Genomic DNA, 23,698 nt, shown 5'->3' with positions numbered 1-23,698 from the left:
TAACGTTGTACGTCTAGCCTGTGATTACAGAATTACGGAGTTTATTTTTTCAATTTACGTTGTACGAAAAAAAAAAATATTGTAATTACGTTGAACGAAAATAACCCTTGCCCCCCCCCCCACATTAATGAAATAAAGTCGGTCAAACGAAATGTAAAGAGGGCGCTATTTGCGGGAAAAGCCCAAAGTCATGATCGCGTGCCATATACATGCTGGTTTCTCATTGGCTGGTTCCAGCTGTGACGATTGTATCATCAAACCTCAGTGTATTAGTCACCAAACTTTTTAAATCCGTGATTGTTAATCACATCGTCTCAACATAGAAATCTGTTTTAAATTAGACGTCTTGTACTTTATAAATGTCCTAAGACATCGGGATCACGGTATTGTGATATTATGTTTCCATTGTCAACATGTGTTTTGAGTTTATAAGAGAATTTGGCAAGAAAGAATAAGCAGTTCCTATTTGTAATGCCGTAAAGGTCGTCTGCTAGTTAATAATGACGGCACTCTGTTAATAACTCCCAATTGAAGATGATCACATTTTCGTCTCCCAAATACACCCACAATAGGAATTCATAGTGAAAATCATAAACGATTTTATTGTAGTTTTAGAGTATTGTTCTGTATATATAATATGTATGTAATATAAATGAGTGTGATTGCACAAGCACATCAAGACTTGTGTCAGAAGTGAATGTTTTTCAAATTCACATTTTATGATGGAGATGATATTTTGTTACACATATGGTGTACAAGTTTTTCGTTAGCTCATGAAATTCGTGGAGAGTGTTGTTAAAGTCATTGCTTCTTCTCAATATATAAAAGTATCCTAGTTTTGTTCGAGAATAACAATTTTTACATTCTAAATAATCATATATGTAAGTATATGCCGACTTCTTTTTACCAACAAGCTTTTTGGTCACCATTCCTGGACTTGTGGAGTTATCAGTGCGCCAGCCCATCCGTCCGCCTGAGTGCGTGCGTACATTCAAACATCACACATACATTTTGGGATACATGCAGATCCATTCGTCTTATGGTCTAATAATGATTCAAGACTGATTCAATGGCAGCCATAATGTTTATGCTCAAAATTACCGAAACCAAACATTTCTGAGATTATTCTGGAGCCGGATCTCGGTAGTGTATGGATGGATTTCGTTCAACATTACAAATAATGACACCTTGATAGACGTATTTTTTTCATATCAGATTCAAAATTAGCAGCCATTTAAAAAAAAAAAAAAAAAATGCTGTTCCGGAGCTGCATCTCCGACATGCCATGAGTAATCATTTTCAAACTTTATCGCTACAGCATACTTCATAACGCACATATGCACACTGTTTTTTGTTCACCCATATTTAAGCTAACAATTTGTCAGCAAACGCGTATCACTATAGGGCATATATTAATCGATTTGTCTGGAGGGAAAATGTACTATTGCAAATACTACACCTATGATTGATATTGTCCACATGCAAGCCATTCAAATTGAATTCAGAGTCGAAATATTAAAACTTAAACATCCATATTGAAAAAAAGGTCAGTGACCTGCTTTTTATTTTGTCTCCTAAAGCAGTTTAAAATAAAGTGATACACCCCAGGGATGGTTATTCATATTACATGTACCGGGTAATAACCTTATTTTCAAGGTAGATCTGAAACACGGAGATAAGTACCAACTTGCAATAGTGATTAAATGAAATGGGCCCCGGGTGTAGCATAGAGCTATAGATATGTCACGCAGTGGTGCAACTTTGTACCCACAATTCATAGTCAGTTGGCGTACAAGTGGTAATCAAATAAATGTGACGTCTCTTTCTTCAGTTTCAAGCCTTGTAATGGACCTGCCCGAGACTGAGGCCTGCAATCAGCATGTGATATAGACTGGATATAATCTGCTTCAACGCTATTTGTTCATGCCTGCAAGATATTTGTGTGTTATAATTAACATCAGATATGTTTAATTATCAACTCGCAAGGCAAAAAAAAAAGGATTTTTTGTAGATTGGCTGTTCTTTTCAGAACATACACAAACTCTTGTTTTGTGGTGGTGGTGGTGGTGGTAGGTTGTTTCAAGCCAGAAAAAAAAAATGTACAAAAATCATATGAAATGTACTAATCAGAAACAGGTTTGATCATATTATACCTCAAAATGAGAATACCAATTTTTGTTACATGACCATGGGGGTATATCATTCACAGTAAGTGACATTTGGTGTGAAATATTAGATATCAACGCTAACAGTCTGTGTGCTCATACAGTACCAATTATACATCTGTCACCGTAACGCCACAAGTTACAGCATGCCGTAATTTTGCAGTATTTTACGGGTCAATTTCATCCTACCATACAAGGAAATGCAAATTCCAAATATGGAATGATTATGCACGTTAGCTGGCTGCCACCAGAGTTTGAACGAACACTACACAAAGAAGTTCGCCGATTCTGTTCTAAATATTTTGGATTTCGGCATTCCTATGATGTATCCTTGGAAGGCAAAGATGTATAATAAGGTTATTACGAGAATACCTCAAAGTATGCACTCAGTACGCTGTCACATCGAACCACGCTGTACTGTCTATGTGCATACTTTTAGGTCTCCTCGTAATAACCTCATAGTATACAAAATCTTGCACCAGTACCAGCGGTGTGCAGTTCAGTGAAATAATGATTTCTGTCAAATTGATTCTCAAAGTAGAACGTTTTAAAAAAAGTTATCACCTGATCACTTCTAGAGCTTGATACTTATGTCATTTCAAAGCCATATTTTGTATGCTCAGACTTGTTTTGTTTAGCAAGCGACCACACAATTGAAAGAGCTGTGCTGTCTTTGTAGACTATGTTCTTCAAAACTGTATGATGAAATTTTAGCCATTTGTAATGATTATTACCACAATGTACTTGTAATGTCACAACCAATGTAGTTTATATGGTTGCAATAGTTACCAACCTCATACCAGTCCATCAAAGGTTTTTGCATACCAAAGCAATCCAGCTGGTAGTTTTAAAGAAGACTAATTTTTTACTAAAAATGACAAATATATTTGTTAAGTGACCTCATGGTTGAAATAGCTCCACTGTCTGTAGGATGTCTTCCTCAAAACAAAGTTGTTAAATGTTCTACACTATGTCATGATGACTTTTACAACAATGTTCTTGCCATATCACAAATGTGGTACATGTAGTTTAAATAGTTGTTGCAATGGCAAATACAATCTTGTTGCATTGGCAAATACAATCTTGTTGCAAATGATATCAAGTATCAAGGTAATTGAGCTAGGAGTTTTCAAAAAGAAATTCAAAATACATTTTTTTTGTGTCCCCAAAGCAAATTTTGAATCAAGCAACTTCCCTACCCCCCCCCCCTTCCCCAAGTCGTATATTAATTTTTGGTCACGTTAATTGTAATTTAATGTTAATAATGTTGCTTTTGGAAAAAGTTATCCATAATTCTGTCATGAACAAGTTGCATTCGCACTATGGAAAAAAAACTAATGCCCACCCACGAAGTGACCCAACACGTTTCACTATTCATACACACCTCTCTGCTCAAACAAGCACAGATGAAAAATACAACCAACAATTTCAATGTTTACGCTAACTACAGCTTTTCATACTTCTCCTATTGCTTCTTTTATTTGATATTTGTCTGTCTGTCTTCATGATTAAAAGAATCTTGGCATAAACCATTTGTAAAAGTGAACAAGATTAGTATATATACACATGGTGGATGATCATCTCAGGCTCCATAAATGATACAACAAATACCTCTTGATGAAAGCAAAAGCAGTGTTGTGAGTGAGGAGGTCAGAGTAACATGTTAACACTTTGTTGCTATTATAAACAAGAAATGTCTCTGGATACCAGCAAAATATACTTTAAACTATTCAAAAGTTATGCAGCTGATCAGTTAGATTAGAAAATATATCAATGGATTAGAAGAGATATCAATATCAGAGCAGCAATTATACAAAAAATTTATATTAACTTTGTGAATAAAGATTATTATGACATGATGCGAGAGTAGAGGTCTATGGATTTGTGACTTGGTGAATCACAATTTGTTCTATATTCTCTCCAGATGATATTTGCTGCATAGCTTGCAGAGCTACTTCTTGTAACGCTTCACCTGAAATATCCCCATCTAAACCATCGAGTGGGAGCTCAATCTGTTGAACAGTTTGACTTATTACTTCACCATTTTCACACTGAACTGTTCCACTATCTTGTTTCAAAAATACTATAATGTTTTTAACTGCTTTTGTTGATGCTTGGGATTCTTGGGAGTTTTCAGATGTTCCTTCAGTTGCTGTTGCAGTGACGGTTGTGCTGGTTTCTGCTGTAGTTACAGTCGCAGTAGTTGGAGTATCACCGCCAACTGAGGCTGTTGTGTTATTCGAAGTAGGAGGTAAAGTGTATGTATATTCCCCATCACTCTTCTCTTCATTCTGTTTGTCAGTCTTTGATGAAGACTCAGCATCACGCTTTGCTTTTTGTTGAGCAAGAATATTATCTGCTGCACTTTTTGGCATTATTGTATATGGGCCGTCCTCCTCATGCAAATATTTCTGATGTGCACGTAGGTACCTCATTTGCATAAAGATTTTTTCACACTCATCACACTGATATGCTTCATGGATTTCTTGATGAATTAATTGCTTATGCAGTCTTAGACTATCAGCTCTTGCAAACATCTTGCCACAGTTGTTGCATTCATGGCTTTTCTTTCCAGTGTGTGTTTTCATGTGTCTTCTTAAATCAGACATCGCTGCAAACGACCTCTCACATAATGTACAGTCGTGTGGTTTCAGTCCAATATGGCTGCGAATGTGTCGTTTTAGGTCACAAGATGCTACAAATCCTTTTCCACAATACTCACACTGGTATGGTTTTTCACCAGTGTGAATTCTTCGATGTACAGTCAGATGTGAAGAATACGGAAATGCTTTTTCACATTTGTCACATTTGAATGGTCTGTCACCAAGATGTATTTTTTCATGTGTTTTCAATTGAGCTTTTTTAGGAAACTCCTTTTCACAACCCTCACATTTGTAGGGACCAGTATGCACATCATCATAGTGATGATCTAATGTTGATTCTTTAACAAAAGCCTCAGAACAAAGATCACAAGCATACTGTTTGTTTGAAGCACTGACTTCCTTGTTTCTACGTCGATACCTCTTCCTACCCGTATCCTTGCTTGGAGTCCAATCCTCAAGTTCCATATCACAAAAATGTGCTGGCCTCTTAATGGTTCTTCCAGACCTTTCACTTTTTTGAATTTCAGGGGGTTTCACCACAATTTCTTCTTCTTCATCATCATCATCTTCTTCGTCTTCTTCTGGTTGCAACTTGAGAACACCCTTTTGCCCAAAAGGGATTTCACCAACTTCCAGCTGAGGTGGTTTCTTATTCACCACGGCCTTTTTCACTACATCTGATTCCTTACTATCTGATTTTTCATCACAACCCTTTATCATAGCCTGTTGAAAATCTTCTTTCAAATTTTCTAATGCAGCAACAAGAACATCTGGATTGCAGACTTCCTGTCCTTTCTCCTCAACACTCTCCGGCTCAATAGCATAAAAAACAGTTTCTTCTTCAGTACCTGTGCCTGGTTCTGAAGCGTGTGAAATATGATGAAGAGCTTTCCCATCCATGCTTGTTATTATCCAAGTACCATCATCACTCTCTCTTAAGGTAGCTGTCATTACTGAAGGAGTCTCTGCAATACTAGTAGTAGGTGGAACCCTGTCTGCTTCTTCTGATGAACCAGAAGGGACAACTGCACCTGCACCAGCACTAACAACTGTACTTGAGGGAACAGTGGCAATACTAGTATCCATTGCTGTATTAGAGGAAACAGCATCACCAACATCCATCGCAGTATTAGAAGGGACAGCAATACCGGCACCCATCACTGTATTAGACGAAACAGCATCACCAGCATCCAACGGAGTATTAGAGGGGACAGCAATACCGGCACCCATCACTGTATTAGACGAAACAGCATCACCAGCATCCAACGGAGTATTAGAGGGGACAGCATCACAAGTATTCATAGCTGTACTAGAGGGGACAGCTATACCAGCATCCATAGCTGTATTGGAGGAGACATCCTCCATAGCTGTATTAGAAGAAACAACATCACCAGAATTCATAACTGTACTTGAGGGGACAGTAGTATCAGCACCCATATCTGTACTAGAATGGACAGCACTACCAGTATCCATACCTGTACTAGAGGGGACAGCAATATTGTCATCCACAGCTGCACTAGAGTGGGTTGTAGTATCCACAGCCATAATCATATCAGAAGTGGTAGTTGTATTGTCAACGATGGTATCAGCATCTCCAACTTCACCACATGAGGGAGCAGTACTGTCATTGATAACTGCATCCGATGGCGCAGGAGCGTCAACATCCCTAACTGTACCAGATTGGGCTGTTGTACCAACTTCCATAACTGTACTAGAAGGAGCAGCAGTACAAGCATCCATAAATGTATCAGAAGAGGCAGCAGTACTGCCAGCATTCATAACAGAATCAGAGGTGACTGTAATACTGGTACTAGAAGAAGCACCAGTACCAGCATCCATAACTGTACTGGAAAGGGCAGCAGTACCCACACCTACAATATCAGAGGTACTTGTAGTATTGGTTGCCGAGACAGAAAATGAAACAGTACTTGAGCCTGTACCACAAAGTTCTTTATCATCAGTACATGTATCAATAATGGAAGTTTCCGTAGGATGAGTAGGTTCGCTAACATTAGCAACATTTTTCTCTTCTTCAATAGCTACTTCATTAGAAGGTGTACAAATTATTTCTGGCATTTGGTGCTCCTCTGCATCATCTAAAATAATAATAATAAACCACTATTACAATCTTGCCCAACATACTTCATGTAGTTTACCAGGGATAGTTTGCGGCACTGAGCACAGTGTTCTCCACAAGGGGTTTTAGGTGGGCGGCCCGCCCATCAAGTTTTACGGCCGCCCAGTAACTCTCAACACCCGCCCACCAACGTACATCCAGCTGAAATTATTTGTAAAAAGCTTGCATTGTTCTTCCCAAGCCTAAACAAAAGAGTAGTTGCCCAACCCTTTATTTTTCTATTGTTTCAAGAGTCCAAACATAAACAATGTCCATTGGAAGTCTGCAAGCAGTTATCAAGTGTATTCATGGCAATGTGTCAATCGCTTGAATTCATTGTCGCCCGACATTGTTGCCACTTAATGCCCCCGACACGCAACTACAGTGGTTTCAATTTACAGCTGTATTTTTAATAATCGTCTTCCGATCACGAAAGAAAGAAGTAAATACGAACGAAATGTATATGCACAGAAAATAAACAAATATATTAGCAGATTGCATGTAAACTCAAACAAAAATTTAAATTCTAGCCGTATTTACAACGTTCGCTCGATTTTCATTGTGAAAACAGCATGGAGAAGGCAAACTGATGACCTTTTGGCCTACCCCATTCAACGACTGTCTGCTACCCACCACTGTTGGCGCTGTAACGATTTAGTATCTAAGTTGCATAGGGGAACAGCGTATTCTGGGTGTTCGTGTACTGAATTCGGAAAGCGGTAATAAACATCAAACATGGCTGCTGGATTAGTTTACCGCGAGTATTTGTAATTGAATGATATTTTAGTTATCTTTTCCACGTACTTTTTTCAATTTATCTATTTTTTATGTCTAATCTTTCGAAAACATCTCAGATTCTTTTATTTTGCCGATTGCTAGCATTTTTTTCTTGAATTTCAAAACAATGTGTGAAAACACAACGTATCGTGGCCGTACATGCGCAAATGCATCTTACCTTCCGTCGGCACGGGTGAGTACTGATGCCACAAATAAAAATGTTATGGATTTTGTTTTGACAAATTGTCCGTTTTGGCTTCGTGGGCAAATCATCTCGTATATTTTCTACATTATAACTCAATTATGTCTTGTACTTGCTCTTGGTTACTCGAATTGCATTTCATGAACGCAGAATAATTTGCGAACGCATAAATCACTGATTTCAAACTTTTTGCATTTCGTAAATATTGATAGTGATCAATCTGTTTGTATTTCAAAAAATTGTAACATGTTCCAATTAAATTAAATTAAAAAGAGAATAGTAAATAACTTAGTGTGTATTGCAGTTCATGTCATAAATGCGGGAATTCTGTATGTAAATGATATGCAAATTGATATGCAGATTTATGCTAATTAGGCTGCCCACCAGCTAATTTGGATTGTGGAGAACACTGGAGCAATTAAATATAACTCTTGCCTTGGAGAGATATTAATTACATTCATACTCCTGAGCTTAAACACAACTCACTATTATTTTAGACATAGCCATTTCATGATGAAACATGTCATTATTAATGACATAGTCCCCATTGGAATTAGGAGAAGTGCTAGTTAATAATTTAGAGTGAACAAGATGGCTGCCAGTCGGCCATATTTGATTAAATTGCAAATTGAATTAACATGTATCCATTTATGACATGCTAAATATCAATGAAAATGGTACATGGGTGACAGAGATATAGTAATATGGCCAAAAATAAAAACAGCCGTTATTCAGCCATCTTGGAAATATAGAAGTACCGTATTACCCTGGGCATGCGCTTAGGGACCTAAACATACAAAATCTGGAAAAATCGAGGGTGGACGCTTACCCGAGGACCACCCCAAAAAAGATTTAAAAAAGTTGTTTTTGTGATCGGATGTGATTTTTCTTTCGTACACTTTGTACACGTACTTATTTCTGGATTTATGCACAGTCCCTGTGATAGAGGGACTGTGATTTATGCAAGGTTTCAATAAACGTAAGCACTCTGTCAAGAACTGTGGGAACACTAAGACACAGGGTCGAATTTCAAAAATAAAACTTGTTTTATGTCAGCGAATGAAGTTGTATTACTCACTGAATTTGGCTACAAAGTATGGTAAGTATAGTAATCAATGCTCGGTTACTTTTTTAGTAACCGTGATCAGTGCAAGTTGTAACGGCTGCGAAAAACTACTGCTTGTAATCCAAGATGGCGATGACCTCATTAGCATAATTTTGTTCACGAAGAATAGCAGACAGGGTTATAAAACAAATAAACCTTTTACTACTGATGTGAAATGTTTACAAACTATTGTGAATACATAAACATATCCAAATGGCGATACATAAAAAACAGACTGAAAATAAACTCTGGTTGATCTCATTATTAAACATGATTTATTCACGCACCCACACACATGACAAAATTACAAAAATAATGATGATGCAACAAGTTCCCATCGTCGGCATGCCTCATTATGGTTATCGTAATTTGAGGTCGGCAAAATGTTTTTTCTTCAACGACAGAAAAATAATCCACATGACCGTAATGCCATAGCTGTGATGAAGGATGGAAAGAAAGTAGCAAGTTTACGACGTGATGTCTCAAAAGTGCTAGCTCTCGTTATGGATTCACAGTCAGCGAAATGCTACGTTTTGAAACCAAAACTAAGTGCTTCAAACCACTCACCAAGGTATGGATTATTGCAATATTGGATTCATCGTGAATAAAGAGAAAGCAGAACATGTGCGCCACATGCTGCGTGGTTCATCTTACGTCGTTAAGTTCCAATGAGTTTTTACGTAAAAACACAAACAAAACGGCCCCATTCAGGGCCACCACACACTCCAAAAAGAGAACTACCGTAACAAACACACTATTTAAATAAACCAAACGTGTTCGTTTTTGACAAATAAAACTTTATTGTTGACCTCGTTCTTGGCTAAAAATCACCCTGGGCATTTAACCGAGGATGTCCCCAACATGTAACTTTTGTTAAAACAGGGGGTGGGCGCTTGCCCAGGGAGGGGCGCGTGCCCGGGGTAATACGGTAAGGCCAAAAAGTCAGACGGCTGTCAATCCGCCATCTTTGATCGCATTTTTTTACAAATTGTCATGGACATGTATCATAACATGTATAAAGTATGAGCCAAATTTGAATGAAAACTGACAAAGCATGTCCAAGATACCACATTTAAAAAAACAAACAGGATGCCTGCCAGTTTGCCATCTTTAATCCAATTGGGAAAGAAATTGTCATGAACATGTACATGTATCCTAACATGTATAATCTAGCTACCAAGTTTGAATGAAAACTGACAAAGCATGTCCAAAATACGACATTTTCAAAAAACAAGATGGCTGCCAGTCAGTCATTTTGAATCAAATTGCTAAACCACTGCATGTGCATATGTCCTACATAAAGTACTGAACACATGCAAAGAATGAACAACATCGGTCCAAAGGATTCTGAAATATGACCGGATGAACCGACCGAATTATAAGTCCTCGTTTTCGAACTTTGTTTGAACGGGGACTAGTAACTCAATGTCGGACCTCAATTGTATAGTTTATGCTTTTTTTTGTTTGTTTTTTAAAGTTTGTTTCTCGTGGTCAAAACCCATGGGGCATACAATTACATACAATTAGTTACACTCTCAGATCAGTCCTCTAACTTTATTTAGTGCAATTTTAATTTAACTACGGGTAAGTTAATTTGCTAAATCTCATATCATTAATAATTGAAAATAAATGATTGCATAAGTATTCTTTGTCAAAGTGAACAGCACTTTTTGAATATACAATAAAAATATAGACATTTAAATAATACTTTATAGACTTGCCTTTGTCAGTATGCTCCATTATTCACTCAGTTCCTTAGATCAGTAATAATACTTGAATTCAATCTAGCAAATGAAAAGAAAGTAAACTCACAAAATGAAAATTCATCCTGGGTACATGTATGGGTATGGCAAAATTGTCAATGACACAATATTACAATGGACACTAAAGCATTTATGTTTTGGTGAGTGGGAAATTACTAACAAGCAGTGCGAGTGTGCACAATGCATGGCGTCTCACTATATACTATCTAGGGCTACTGCACTGTTAGTTCATTGATGAATTCAACTTACTTGCAGTTGTACACTAATATGTTTGAAAATACATGTGTGGACCCAGTAGTATCTAGTGAGGCGATGCATGTCCATGCTATTCTTATCTTTTGTTATTGTCACTGAACGTCCCTACTGGTGGGTCATTTCCCACTCCTAGTGCAAACAATGTATGCAACCTCATGATCAAAATAGCTCTGCTGTCTTTGCAGAGTGTCTCCCTTAAAACAAAGTTGATAATGTTTTATATGCCGAGATATTAGCCATTTGTTATTGTTACCACAATGTACTTGCCATATCACAACTACATCTAGAATAATTTATAAACCAGGGGTAGTTGTTGCTATGACAATTAAAACTTATCTTCTTGTTACAAACCATACTAAGTATCAAAGGAATTGAGCTGGAAGTTTTCAAGAAAGTCAAGAATATTATTTTTACTAAAAAGGACAAAAATATTTGCTAAAATAGATAATTGAAGATAATTAATTATCTGGTTCACACAGATTAGAAATGCAAAGTTGTAGGGCCAGTGGAACATTGGTGTTCGCATTGGCTCTACAACGGTGTATTTCAATTGCTCCCTTGAATCTTGACTTCAAAGGTTTTAGTTTTTGACGGCACAGTTCTGCAAGTTTATCTCACCCCAATTTCTTGTATTTTTGGGCAATAACCTAGCTATCATGGGAGGTTCCATGTATCAATCTAAAAATACTTTCCTCTTGCCAAATAGAAATCAGTAGCAGGACTTCATTATTATCTAATTATATCCAAGACTACACCTTCCACTGACCAGAGCGGTACATGTATCACTTGTCGTCATGTCATTGCTATGGACATAGACATGAAGAGGGTGTTTGTGCCACTGTGTGTTCACGCACTTTTGTTTGGAATTTAGTTCTGAGCTTGGAGTCTGGTCAGAAAGTTTACATCAGCGTAAACTGGTCACACGGTAAAAGTAACACCATCATTAATTTACGGCGGTGCTACAACAGCGTAAATGTTGCGTGTGAACCAGATAATGGTCTCAAAATGAGCAAATCTGACAGAGGTCCATGCAAGGCACCTACATACAAAGTATCCAAGAAATTGGCCTAAAAAGAAGTCAAAAATAGAATTGTTGACAGATGACAGACAATCACACTCTGTCATCTTTGATGACAGCGAAGGTAAAAACGGATAAAATAGTATTCATTGTTGTGTCAAGTAACAACATTATCTCATTATTGTCCATTACTGGCAATTCGGTTAGTTATTTACCAATATCCCATAAAAAGTCAATGTGATAATTCAATGCCAAAATCAAAACCAAGAAAATTGATGTCAGTTCTTATGTGAGAATGTTGCACAATCACCAAAATCCATTAGTTGCATCAATTAATAATTTATGACCATTACAGTTGAATGTTATCAAACTTTATTGTGCACAAAAAAATACATTTGCTCATCAGTAACATATATGCAATGAGTGCATCTTATATCTATAGTCAATTAAGTCAAAATTTAATGATCCAGTACATGTATACAATAAATGTAAATGCTTCTAATGGAGATATATAGTTAGTGATGACAAATTAGATGCTATTTGATTTGTTAATGCAATATAAGAACAATTGCATTTATAATTTGAATTTATTTTATTTTCATTGACTTTTCTTGCTTATTACATTCTAAATACCCAAATAAAATCTATAATTTTTCTATATGGAGGTAATAAACAATTGTCTGAGCTTATCTTAGGCCAAACAAAGTTGTTTCTGGTAAGCACACAACAAAAATAATTATATCGCCACTGCACAGCAACCCCACATGACAAATTGATGAAACCTGCAAAATGTTTGTTGCCTGAAAACAGATTGAGCAGGACATGATGTTGGCAATTACATACTTATTATCAAGATACCTAATGATTTTTACAAACCACTGCAATTAATTCTTTTGAAATATTAGAATTATAGAGTTAAAGTAGTAAATGTTTAAAAAACAAGCAGCCTCTCAGCTGAGATAGCTCCGCTGTTAGCAATGCACATTTCAATTAAAGAACAGAAGATATCATTAGAAAATGAACAATACGTATAGTATCAATGCAATGGGATTTGCTGTTTTCAACAAGAATTCAAAAATATCATTTTTCACCATAAATGATTGTGGTTTTTAACAAGAAGAAAATATCACTTTTTACCAAAAATGACAAAAATATTCACCCAAATTAGATAATTAAAGATATCATTACAAAATGAACAAATCTGAGAGAGGTCCACATGTAGTACCTATATATGTAATAATATAAAATCAATTGGACTTGTCGTTTTTAACAAGAAGTCGAAAATATCACTTTTCACCAAAAATGACAAAAATATTCACCAAAATTAGAGAATTGACGATATCATTACAAAATGAACAAATTTGAGAGTGGTCCACATGTAGTACCTATACATGTAATATCAAAGCAATTGGACTTGTGGTTTTTAACAAGAAGTCGAAAATATCACTTTTTATCAAAAATGACAAAAATATTCACCAAAATTAGAGAATTAAAGATATCATTACAAAATGAACAAATCTGAGAGACGTACACATGTAGTACCTATATATGTAATAATATAAAATCAATTGGACTTGTCGTTTTTAACAAGAAGTCGAAAATATCACTTTTTACCAAAAATGACAAAAATATTCACCAAAATTAGAGAATTGACGATATCATTACAAAATGAACAAATTTGAGAGTGGTCCACATGTAGTACCTATATATGTAATATCAAAGCAATTGGACTTGTGGTTTTTAACAAGAAGTCGAAAATATCACTTTTTATCAAAAATGACAAAAATATTCACCAAAATTAGAGAATTAAAGATATCATTACAAAATGAACAAATCTGAGAGACGTCCACATGTAGTACCTATATATGTAATAATATAAAATCAATTGGACTTGTCGTTTTTAACAAGAAGTCGAAAATATCACTTTTTACCAAAAATGACAAAAATATTCACCAAAATTAGAGAATTGACGATATCATTACAAAATGAACAAATTTGAGAGTGGTCCACATGTAGTACCTATATATGTAATATCAAAGCAATTGGACTTGTGGTTTTTAACAAGAAGTCGAAAATATCACTTTTTATCAAAAATGACAAAAATATTTACCAAAATTAGAGAATTAAAGATATCATTACAAAATGAACAAATCTGAGAGAGGTCCACATGTAGTACCTATATATGTAATATCAAAGCAATTGGACATGCGGTTTTTAACAAAAAGTTGAAAATATCACTTTTTACCAAAAATGACAAAAATTTCACCCAAATTAGAGAATTGAAGATATCATTACAAAATGAACAAATCTGAGAGAGGTCCACATGTAGTACCTATATTACATGTAGTAATACATGTAGTAATATCAAAGCAATTGGACTTGCGGTTTTTAACAAGAAGTCGAAAATATCACTTTTTACTAAAAATGACAAAAATATTCACCAAAATTAGAGAACTAAAGATATCATTACAAAATGAACAAATCTGAGAGAGATCCACATGTAGTACCTATATATGTAATATCAAAGTAATTGGACTTGCAGTTTTTAACGAGAAGTCGAAAATATCACTTTTTACCAAAAATGACAAAAATATTCACCAAAATTAGAGAATTGAAGATACAATGTATGATCATGAAATAAACAAATCTGAGAGAGGTCTACCCAAGGTACATATACACCAAGTATCAAAGCATTCAGGCTTGTAGTTTTCAAGAAGTCGAAAAAGTAAAACATTGACACGGACGCCGGACAATCACTCATATAATAAGCTCCGCTCGACAAAGTCGACAGCGGAGCTAAAAAAAAACTGACAGCACTTTCAATTTTTAGTTAGTATCGACGTTAAACAATATTAGAATTGGGATGGCCCTCATGAATATTCATAAGGTACTCTATAACTGCAAATGTTTACTAAGAAAAACAAATTACAGGTCGATTTTCCTGACAATAAATTTTAAATCACTGAAAGTAACATTGGAAACATATATAACTTGCCGCTGACAATGTGAACTTGAGCTTTACTTTCTTTATGGCTGCCTGCGATGCATACAAAATGAGCTCTCGCGCCCAATATGGCCGACTGTCTTTACCTAAAATTTCATCAACATGACGCTCAATATCAACATTTTCGTGACTTCAGATGCTAAAGATCAAAACATAACATTGTGATATTGATATAATTTTATGTCAGATGGAAATTACTATTTTATTTGATTTGTACTGGTCAGAAATTGGATTTCCGTGACGCATTTGTAACCAATAGACTTTCGACCTCGCCAAGGAACAGGCAGCCATTTTACGATCATCAAGCCCGCCACCGTATGCGCATATAGTGTAAAATAACTAAACTAAGTATGTAATATTTACCTTAAAACGCCACCTTGCTGTGCCAGTCACGTATAATACTCTGGCTACACCTTGGCATGCCACTTGAGTGACCTGTTTACCCTTGAAACAAAACGACAACAATCACAACGTCATTCACACGAGGGGCCACAGTTAAAATTACAACACCTATCGCACGAGGGCGCCCCATTTAGAAGTTCCTGCCATTCAACTTCATCCAAATTCCCAGTACACCGAAATGATTAAAAAAAAACAAAATACCTCTTACTAAATTTTTCAATTTGTTTACTACTGTAAAGTAATTACAAAGGGATCATTAGAAACTCAGGCAAGAACAGACTATTGCAGTATTTGGGAAAATCAATCCTACAGAGATCAATATCAGAAAAAAAAATCACACAGTGAGGGAATAAATAACAGCAAATTAATTCATCATGGAAAACAATTTCCGCAAAGCTGAGTGAAGAAAAAAACATGTTTTTCTGCCATTGCCCTACCCTACCCTTACTGAATTTCTAATGGTCCACTGTCATCCAGACAAGTGAGTTTCTATTACAAAAATGTTTTGATTATATGGGAATGGAAAAAAAAAAAAGTTTCCTTGAACTCCCTTTAAATAAATTGAAAAAAAAAATTCCTAAGTATATTAGACTACTTTCATACATGTAACAGAGTTGGATAAAACCATTCAACGATGTATGTAGATTTTACAAAAGGCTGGAAATATGTTAATACCAGTAGTATTTTTGAAAAATACTGGTGTGGCAACAACCCTCTCTGACTTAAACAAAGATCGCATTATACATAGGTTCAACAATTAAAGTTACAATAGCCAAATTAGTTTAATTCATTGGCCTTCAGCATCCCCCCAATTGTTTCTGGTCCCAAGAAATTTAAAAATATGAGTGCTGCATCCATTTCTTTTTGGATTTTTGTCATAACTTTTGTCAAACTTAACAAATAAGTGTGCTACAATACTCCTTTTAAACTAGCATGTATACTGACTAGGAATAAATCTTCATTAGGCCAATATACTAGTACTAGTACATAGATTGTTTGGCATACAAGAAATTGCAATTGCATACAAAATGCATGGGACAATGGCTGCAATTACCCATAATTCAATGCGATTTTACTGACTGATATACCGGTAGGTTATCAAATGTCACGAACACATGGCAGTCTGTGTCGATATTTAAATCACTCTGGAAACATTTTGAATGTTTTTCTTTCCTTCTGTTCTCCAAATATTTTGTGGTCAATCATACAAAACAATCTTAGCTAACTCGGGAAGTCCCCCCCCCCCCCACACCAGCATTTGGTCGTGTATTGTGTCACGTCTTTGAATAAAAGAGGAAAAAAAGAGATTACACCTCCACCCCACCCAAAAAAATTAGAACCAATTTTAGCAACATAAATTGTCTCATAAATTCAACATGATTCCCTATTACAAAACATTCATTTAAAAAGCAAAATCAACAGACTCCCTAGGGAATACAAGGTGATTCTAGATTCACTACGAGGTATCACGAATTGCATGAAAAGTGGGGATCATATGTCTGTTGCAAAAATCAAACTAATTGATTTTAAACTTGATTTTTCTTTGTAGTTCTATGTCAAAATGCTGATCTTTCAGACAGAAATACTGTAAAACATGTCTTTTTAGCTCGTATACTATTTTAGCTAATCTGTAATTTTGCTAATTCAAGATGCAGCTAATTAACAGAACATCTAATAACACAGGAAGATAGTCGACACTTTAGCTAAATTAAAGGGGGGCAGTCATCGTGACGCACCCTATTCGATATGGGGGTCATAGCGATGTATACAACACTTGTAAAATACATTGTTTATTTACATAAAATTCGAACACGCATGGCGTGACAACCACTGTGCTTCAAAATTCTCTTAATTCATGCCAAATAGTGTCAAATCCGCTAAATTGCATGCAGCTATTTCAACATGTTTTACAGTATTGCCTGGAGATACACTTACTTTATTAAAATTTACCATTATTGAGCAGAAATACTAAAATACTTTTGTATTTGTCAAACTCTATACAATGTTTTGACGCCACTATGACCTTTATCTGTCCTATTTTCATATTTGATTTCACACATAATAGAGGATCTCACAGTGGACAGAAAAATGGTCTATTAATAGGCTCCACAATATTGTGCAAATATTTAGTTAGAACAACCCACCAAAACCATGCATAATCCATAAAAATAAGAATACTAGTACTGTATGTTACAATGTTTATTCAGTAAATAAACATGAGCTTACATTATATTTCCAACTTAATATTTTCAGGGTGTCCTATTTTACTGAAACCAATTTGAGACAGACTAAGCTACAATTCAACCTCTAATTTGATGACATACAAAATGCCTTGATAGTTTAAATAGCTTGCATACAAGTCTCAAATTAGAACCTTTAGGTGATCACCCCCCAACATTCAGGACTTGCAATGAGCACAGCCCAACACACATACACACATAAACCGTGCTAAATCATATGCATTTGTATGATCACCTCTGTCATCATACATATACTTAAAACTTTGTTTCGCCCATATATATTTTTATTGCAAGACAATTCCATAGTTCTAAGAATCTTAAAGGTATCCCGGTACTTTGTGAAGAATAAGGTAAGGTTAACCATCTTCACCATTTTCAGGGGTAAACCAGTACATATAGGAGAGGGGGGTTAAAGAGAACACACATGTGGGATATGTCACTGCAAAAATCTGACCCTCCCATATCATCAGTTGACCACTCCTAAAGCAAGATCTCGAGGTAATTGTTGTAAGAAACGTGATCTATCAAAAGTACCAGGATGTAATAATTTGATGGAAACCATTTAAAATACAAAATATAGGAAGACATTTCCCACACACATTTGGACAAAATTAATGTTTCATTCAATAATTTTTTGCATTTCTCTCCTCCTAAGAAGAATGATGAATCAAGCAAGTCATTAAATAAAGTAAAAATTTCTGCAGCTTTTCAGTTTGGTATAGTTTTCTCGTCAAACAAACTAACTCTTCTTTTTTTGAAGTCAGAATAACCAAAAACATGCAAAAAGCAGAGATAAAATAACACAAGTTATATTTCTATCGGCAAAGGAGCTCGCTATAAAAATAACAAAGGATAAAATAAACCTACAGTGGCAATACACATAAAATATATAATTTATACAAAGCACTGCAAAATGCATTTCCTCATACTTCAGGGTCAATATTTGATTCAGGGTCAATATTTGGTTCAGGGTCAATATTTGATTCAGGGTCAATATTTGATTCAGGGTCAATATTTGGTTCAGACTCAATGAATTGCAAAATGAATGCCAACGTATCTGGGATGTAGATGTCATCCAAGAATACTGTTGTTTATGCATTTACTTTGGTGCAACATTTGGTATTTTTTAAGTGTTTTTTCTATAATTTGTTAACATTGGACCAGATGAATATAATTTCCAATAGCTAATCAATATTTCATACGTGTTCAGTGTATGAAAGGAAAGGAAAAGTTTACATTGACCAGTTAAAGATGTGATGGGAATAAGCTTTGGTTGACAGATATAACTATTAACTACTACAGTAAGGCAATATATGGGGAAAATATTCAATAAAACAGAGGACTCAAACGCTTTGCATAACTAGCTTGCATTCTACCATTGTCATTGTCCCCAGGAGTAAGACATCTACATGTACTAGCAATATATATGTACATATCCAGTATCCTGGATAATTTTTACTGCATGTACTGGGAGAAGAAATGCCATTATAAATGTCAGTAGAAATGAACCATTTTGATGCTGTGGTGGGTTAATGTCAACAATTAATCACAGTTCGTGTGCTTCCATAGTACCACCTTCTCCCAATGTGAGTTTACAAATCTATTGTATAAATCAAATGGCACAGTCTTAATTGATTGTAAATATGTAATTCTGTAAAATAGTATCGCAGATATTAAAGTAGTTTTACAATAATGCCCTATACTACGATGAACATGAATGTTTAACTAAAATATGCCTAGATAGAACGCTTTCAATTTACTGTTTGCAGCTGCTTCATTGGAACTTAAAAGTTTGGTATTATCAATTTGCTTTCTACGTAACACAGGAAGCATAAATTACTTATAATTAGAAGTTCATGCAAAGTCAATATTTCAAAAAGAACACTGCAGTACAATGAGTTAATGTAGATAGTAAGCATAAAATATTGGGAGCTTAATATGAGTCATTATGCTCCATAATTGATCATAATTTAACATGCACTAAATCATATCTTGTATGTTTACTTTTTAACAGTAACAAAGACTGGTGTCATGGCAACAAATGTTTTACCAATTATAAGCCAATTATAAGCCAATCATCAGTTGTATATTCCATCTCTGTGACCTTATAAAGGTCACACAGCCTGGGTTTATTTTTTGGGTAGATTATCTTTCAGTGAAGTATTTTGTATTGCAATTGGAAAAAAATTCTAAGCAGGAATCACATAGTCAGAAGAACTAGGATGTGTAACCTTTGAAACAGGTCACATGACTGGATCAGAATCATTGATTAAAAGGTTTAAGATGCTCCAGTTGAAGTTCTAATGCTACTCGTTCTTCCATCACTTGTTTGAGTTCTTGTTGAAGTTCACCGTTAACCCTTGATAGCGTTCTATTCCTTTCTTTAGCATTTCTAATTGAAACTTGTATCGTCTTTTTGTCTCGTTTTCCAGAAAGTAATCTGAAACAAGAAAACACTGTTTAGATGCATGAACACTTCCAAAACTGGTAATAGAAAGCAACATGACATGACAATTATTTCTTACACTCCAGTCATAATATGTGATATTAAAATAAATTGACTTACTGGGTAACAGATACTGGCGGTGCAGAAGCATGTCGTTTCCTTTCTTTGCTAAAATCTTCTTTATTGTCAGACTGCAATTCATCTCCAGACAAATGTCGCCCTCTATCAACTGATGGTGGAGATGGTGCCTGATAAGAGAATGAAGAGAGATAATTGAGAGATACAAATTTCCATCTATGTCCCTTTAATGTGATTTCAAAGATTCAATATGGAGCAGCTAAATTAGGATTTTAATGTAAGCAACTTTAATTTTTTGAGTGACTTAATTTTCCTGGGTTAATTAAAACTTTTTGTAGCATTGACAATTATCTTCTGGTCTCTGGTCTTGGAGATAAAGTGACTTTCATGAAATTTTGTTCTCACAAAGCAATTGAATTATCAAGTTACAAATATTCATAGTGATGAATGATTCATAGTACGTGTGTCATAAACACAGGTTATCCTGGATCGGAATGATTCATCAGTTTTGGGGATCGTCATTCTCAGTTGTATGCTGGCTGTTCATCTTACTATCTTATTTTAAGTCTGTCAATTTTGTTAACCACTGAATAGGAACACCCCTAGAGATAGATGAAGAATACAGATACTAAAGTTATGGCTCTTACCTTTCTTTTGGTAGTTTGACTTTTGACCTCTGGACTACTGCCCTCAACTGTACCTTCTGAAAGTAGGATACTTATTTTAGTCTCATAAGCAGAACTTAGCTAGCAGTATTGTCTTGGTCCTTTTTATTCGGGGCCAGCATTTAACATTTGTGTATTTTGAGACATGTATATTATCGCATAACAAAATAATCTATATAATGAATTATACACTAAAGTAACCTTTACAAATTGTATAAACAAATCCAGAACAAAATGAATAAAAATAATACATGTAATATTCTCAAAACCATATAAAAATAGAACTCACTTGCGGGTTCAACAGGTCGTGGGGGTGGTGCTGGTCTTGTATAGTCTTCTAGCGATTTCTAGATAGGCACACAAAATAACAAATTCAAATGATTTTGAGCCTAAGAAGTTTCTTGCTGCAACACCCGTGTTGGGATGTTAGAGTGTGTTTTTTCAAAATGATGTCACTAAGCATATGTTATGTTAGTTATTCACAAAGTTGTTTACATGATGAAGTCAAGTGGATAGAGTAACAAGTCATACACTAAATACAGCAATTAGGAAATGTTACATAGAAGATATGAACAATGGGTTGAATTTTTGTGCACATGTCAATTTGTGAGGATTCATGAGTATGAAATAAGCAAATGACTGTCAAAAACTATGATTTCACAAAATTAAAGCATTCTACAGTAGTGCATAGTCCGATTCTCACGCACATGAAGCAGACAATCCATGGTAGTCCATACGAACCTGTGTGTGATTGTGTTAGGAAAATCTGTATTTGACTTCAGTAAAATTGAGTGATTTGGCTGGTCGCGCCAAGGAGCTGAAGCCAACAAGTCATTGTCAATGACACGTCCCCGTTCCGTTCATATTTGAGTGACATATACATTCAAAGCAGATCATGACCGAAATGCACCTGCATATGTACAACACATTGTGCTAAATCTGAAAAAAATCCATCCATGCATGACTGAGATCCGGTTCTGGAATTGTGAAAATACGCGATTTTGATGCATTTTCGGCCTTAAAATGGCCATCATTCCGCTATTGTTAAGCAGATCATGAAACAAATGCACATATCTATTTGTGACATGATGTACTATGTGTGTGTGAAGTTTGAACTTGATCAATCCAGACATGTCTCGGATACGGATCCAGAACTGAATTCTTTAAAACAAAATGGCCGCCAGTCGGCCATTTCGAACTTGATCCGAAAAAAAAAAGACGTGCATCAAGGTCCTATCATGTTTAATGTATGTACTAAATTTGAACAAAATCCATCCATGCATAACTGAGATACGGGTCCGGAATGGTGAAAATGTGCGATTTCAATGCATTTTCGGCCTTAAAGCGGCCCCCATTTGGCTATCGTTAATGAGATCATGAAACAAATGCACATACATATTTGTGACATGATGTACCTTGTGTGTGTGAAGTTTGAACTTGATCAATCCAGACATGTCTCGGATACGGATCCAGAACTGAATGCTTTAAAACAAAATGGCCGCTAGTCGGCTATTTCGAACTTGATCCGAAAAAAAAAATGACGTGCATCAAGGTCCTATTATGTTTAATGTATGTACCAAATTTGAATGAAATCCGTCCATGCATAACTGAGATCCGGGTCCGGAATGGTGAAAATGTGCGATTTCAATGCATTTTCGGCCTTAAAGCGGCCGCCATTTGGCTATCGTTAATGAGATCATGAAACAAATGCACATACATATTTGTGACATGATGTACCTTGTGTGTGTGAAGTTTGAACTCGATCAATCCAAGCATGTCTCAGATACGGATCCAGAACTGAATTCTTTAAAACAAAATGGCCGCCAGTCGGCCATTTCGAACCCGATCCAAAAAAAAAAATGACGTGCATCAAGGTCCTATTATGTTTAATGTATGTACCAAATTTGAACAAAATCCGTCCATGCATAACTGAGATCCGGGTCCGGAATGGTGAAAATGTGCGATTTTGATGCATTTTCGGCCTTAAAATGGTCGCTATTCGGCTATCGTTAATCGGATCATGAAAAAAATGCATGTGCATATGTCCCATATAATGTGTGATGTATGAGTGAAGTTTGAACTTAATCGGTCCATGCATGTTTGAGATACAGGTGATCACGGACGGACGGACGCACGGACGGACGGACGCACACAGGGCAAAACATAAGTCCCCGTTTTCGGACTGCGTCCGAACGGGGACTAACAATCAGTGTAACTGTAACACCAAGTCACATCAATTTCAAATTTCAAGAAATATTTTTGTCGTCTTATACCACATCATAGCTTAAAACTGAAAATAACAGGTGGCTTCATGTTTGATATGGAAACACGTTTGATTTTGTCAACAGTGAATACAAGTCCATAGTTGGAATTCGGCCAGGATATGATGGTGTGGTGACGACATTGGATGGCAAAGATATCAGTAGCGCTGTTGATTCTACAACGATTACCATCCACTGGTACAAATACACATACATCATAATCAAAGTGAAAAACTCAAAAACCACTCACAATTTTCCTATAATCCAATGATAAAGCTCTTCTATGTGCCATATCCGGAGAAGGCTTGTGTTCTACTTTGGGTGAATCTGCAGTAACTCTATCAAATTTACTAAAATCTGCAAAATTATCTTGTGAAGGCTGATCACCACTGCCTGACTCGGCCTCATTAGCCATCGATGGCTCACTAAGTTGTGCCTTAAGCTGACCTTTACCAACCTACAACGAAAAGATAAATATAGGATAAATATAAATGTAATACATGGCTTCACCACTAAATGCACATACAAAGATATTATATAAGACATAAGAACATATTGTATGACAAGAATGGTCACTACAAAATAGGATTAATGAAAG

At 35.6% G+C, this 23,698-nt stretch overlaps 2 protein-coding genes across 7 annotated transcripts in view; both read right to left on the bottom strand.

The window, feature by feature from the left end:
• Positions 1 to 3,591: 3,591 nt before the first annotated feature.
• LOC144353848 (uncharacterized) lies at positions 3,592 to 15,537 on the bottom strand. The gene is made up of 3 exons (XM_085505652.1): positions 15,372 to 15,537; positions 10,690 to 10,752; positions 3,592 to 6,864 (listed from the first exon to the last, which is right to left on the bottom strand). Exons 2-3 carry the CDS (start codon positions 10,706 to 10,708, stop codon positions 4,040 to 4,042), a joined length of 2,844 nt encoding a protein of 947 aa, XP_085361778.1. The 5' UTR covers positions 10,709 to 10,752; positions 15,372 to 15,537; the 3' UTR covers positions 3,592 to 4,039.
• Positions 15,538 to 17,594: 2,057 nt separating this feature from the next.
• LOC102804933 (ralBP1-associated Eps domain-containing protein 1-like) overlaps positions 17,595 to 23,698 on the bottom strand; it is a 57,942-nt gene continuing 51,838 nt past the window's right edge. For all 6 annotated transcript variants that reach the window (XM_085505647.1, XM_085505648.1, XM_085505651.1 and 3 more), the window contains 5 exons: positions 23,351 to 23,557; positions 21,129 to 21,186; positions 20,822 to 20,877; positions 20,217 to 20,344; positions 17,595 to 20,090 (listed from right to left, as the gene is read on the bottom strand). In XM_085505647.1, coding sequence (XP_085361773.1) covers positions 19,913 to 20,090; positions 20,217 to 20,344; positions 20,822 to 20,877; positions 21,129 to 21,186; positions 23,351 to 23,557 — 627 coding nt within the window. In that variant the 3' untranslated portion in view covers positions 17,595 to 19,912. The remainder of the gene's footprint in view (positions 20,091 to 20,216; positions 20,345 to 20,821; positions 20,878 to 21,128; positions 21,187 to 23,350; positions 23,558 to 23,698) is intronic.

Source organism: Saccoglossus kowalevskii, chromosome 11, assembly GCF_978046115.1.
Source record: "Saccoglossus kowalevskii chromosome 11, keSacKowa6.1, whole genome shotgun sequence".
Lineage (NCBI taxonomy): Eukaryota > Metazoa > Hemichordata > Enteropneusta > Harrimaniidae > Saccoglossus > Saccoglossus kowalevskii.
This window is presented reverse-complemented; position numbering and strand designations above follow the sequence as displayed.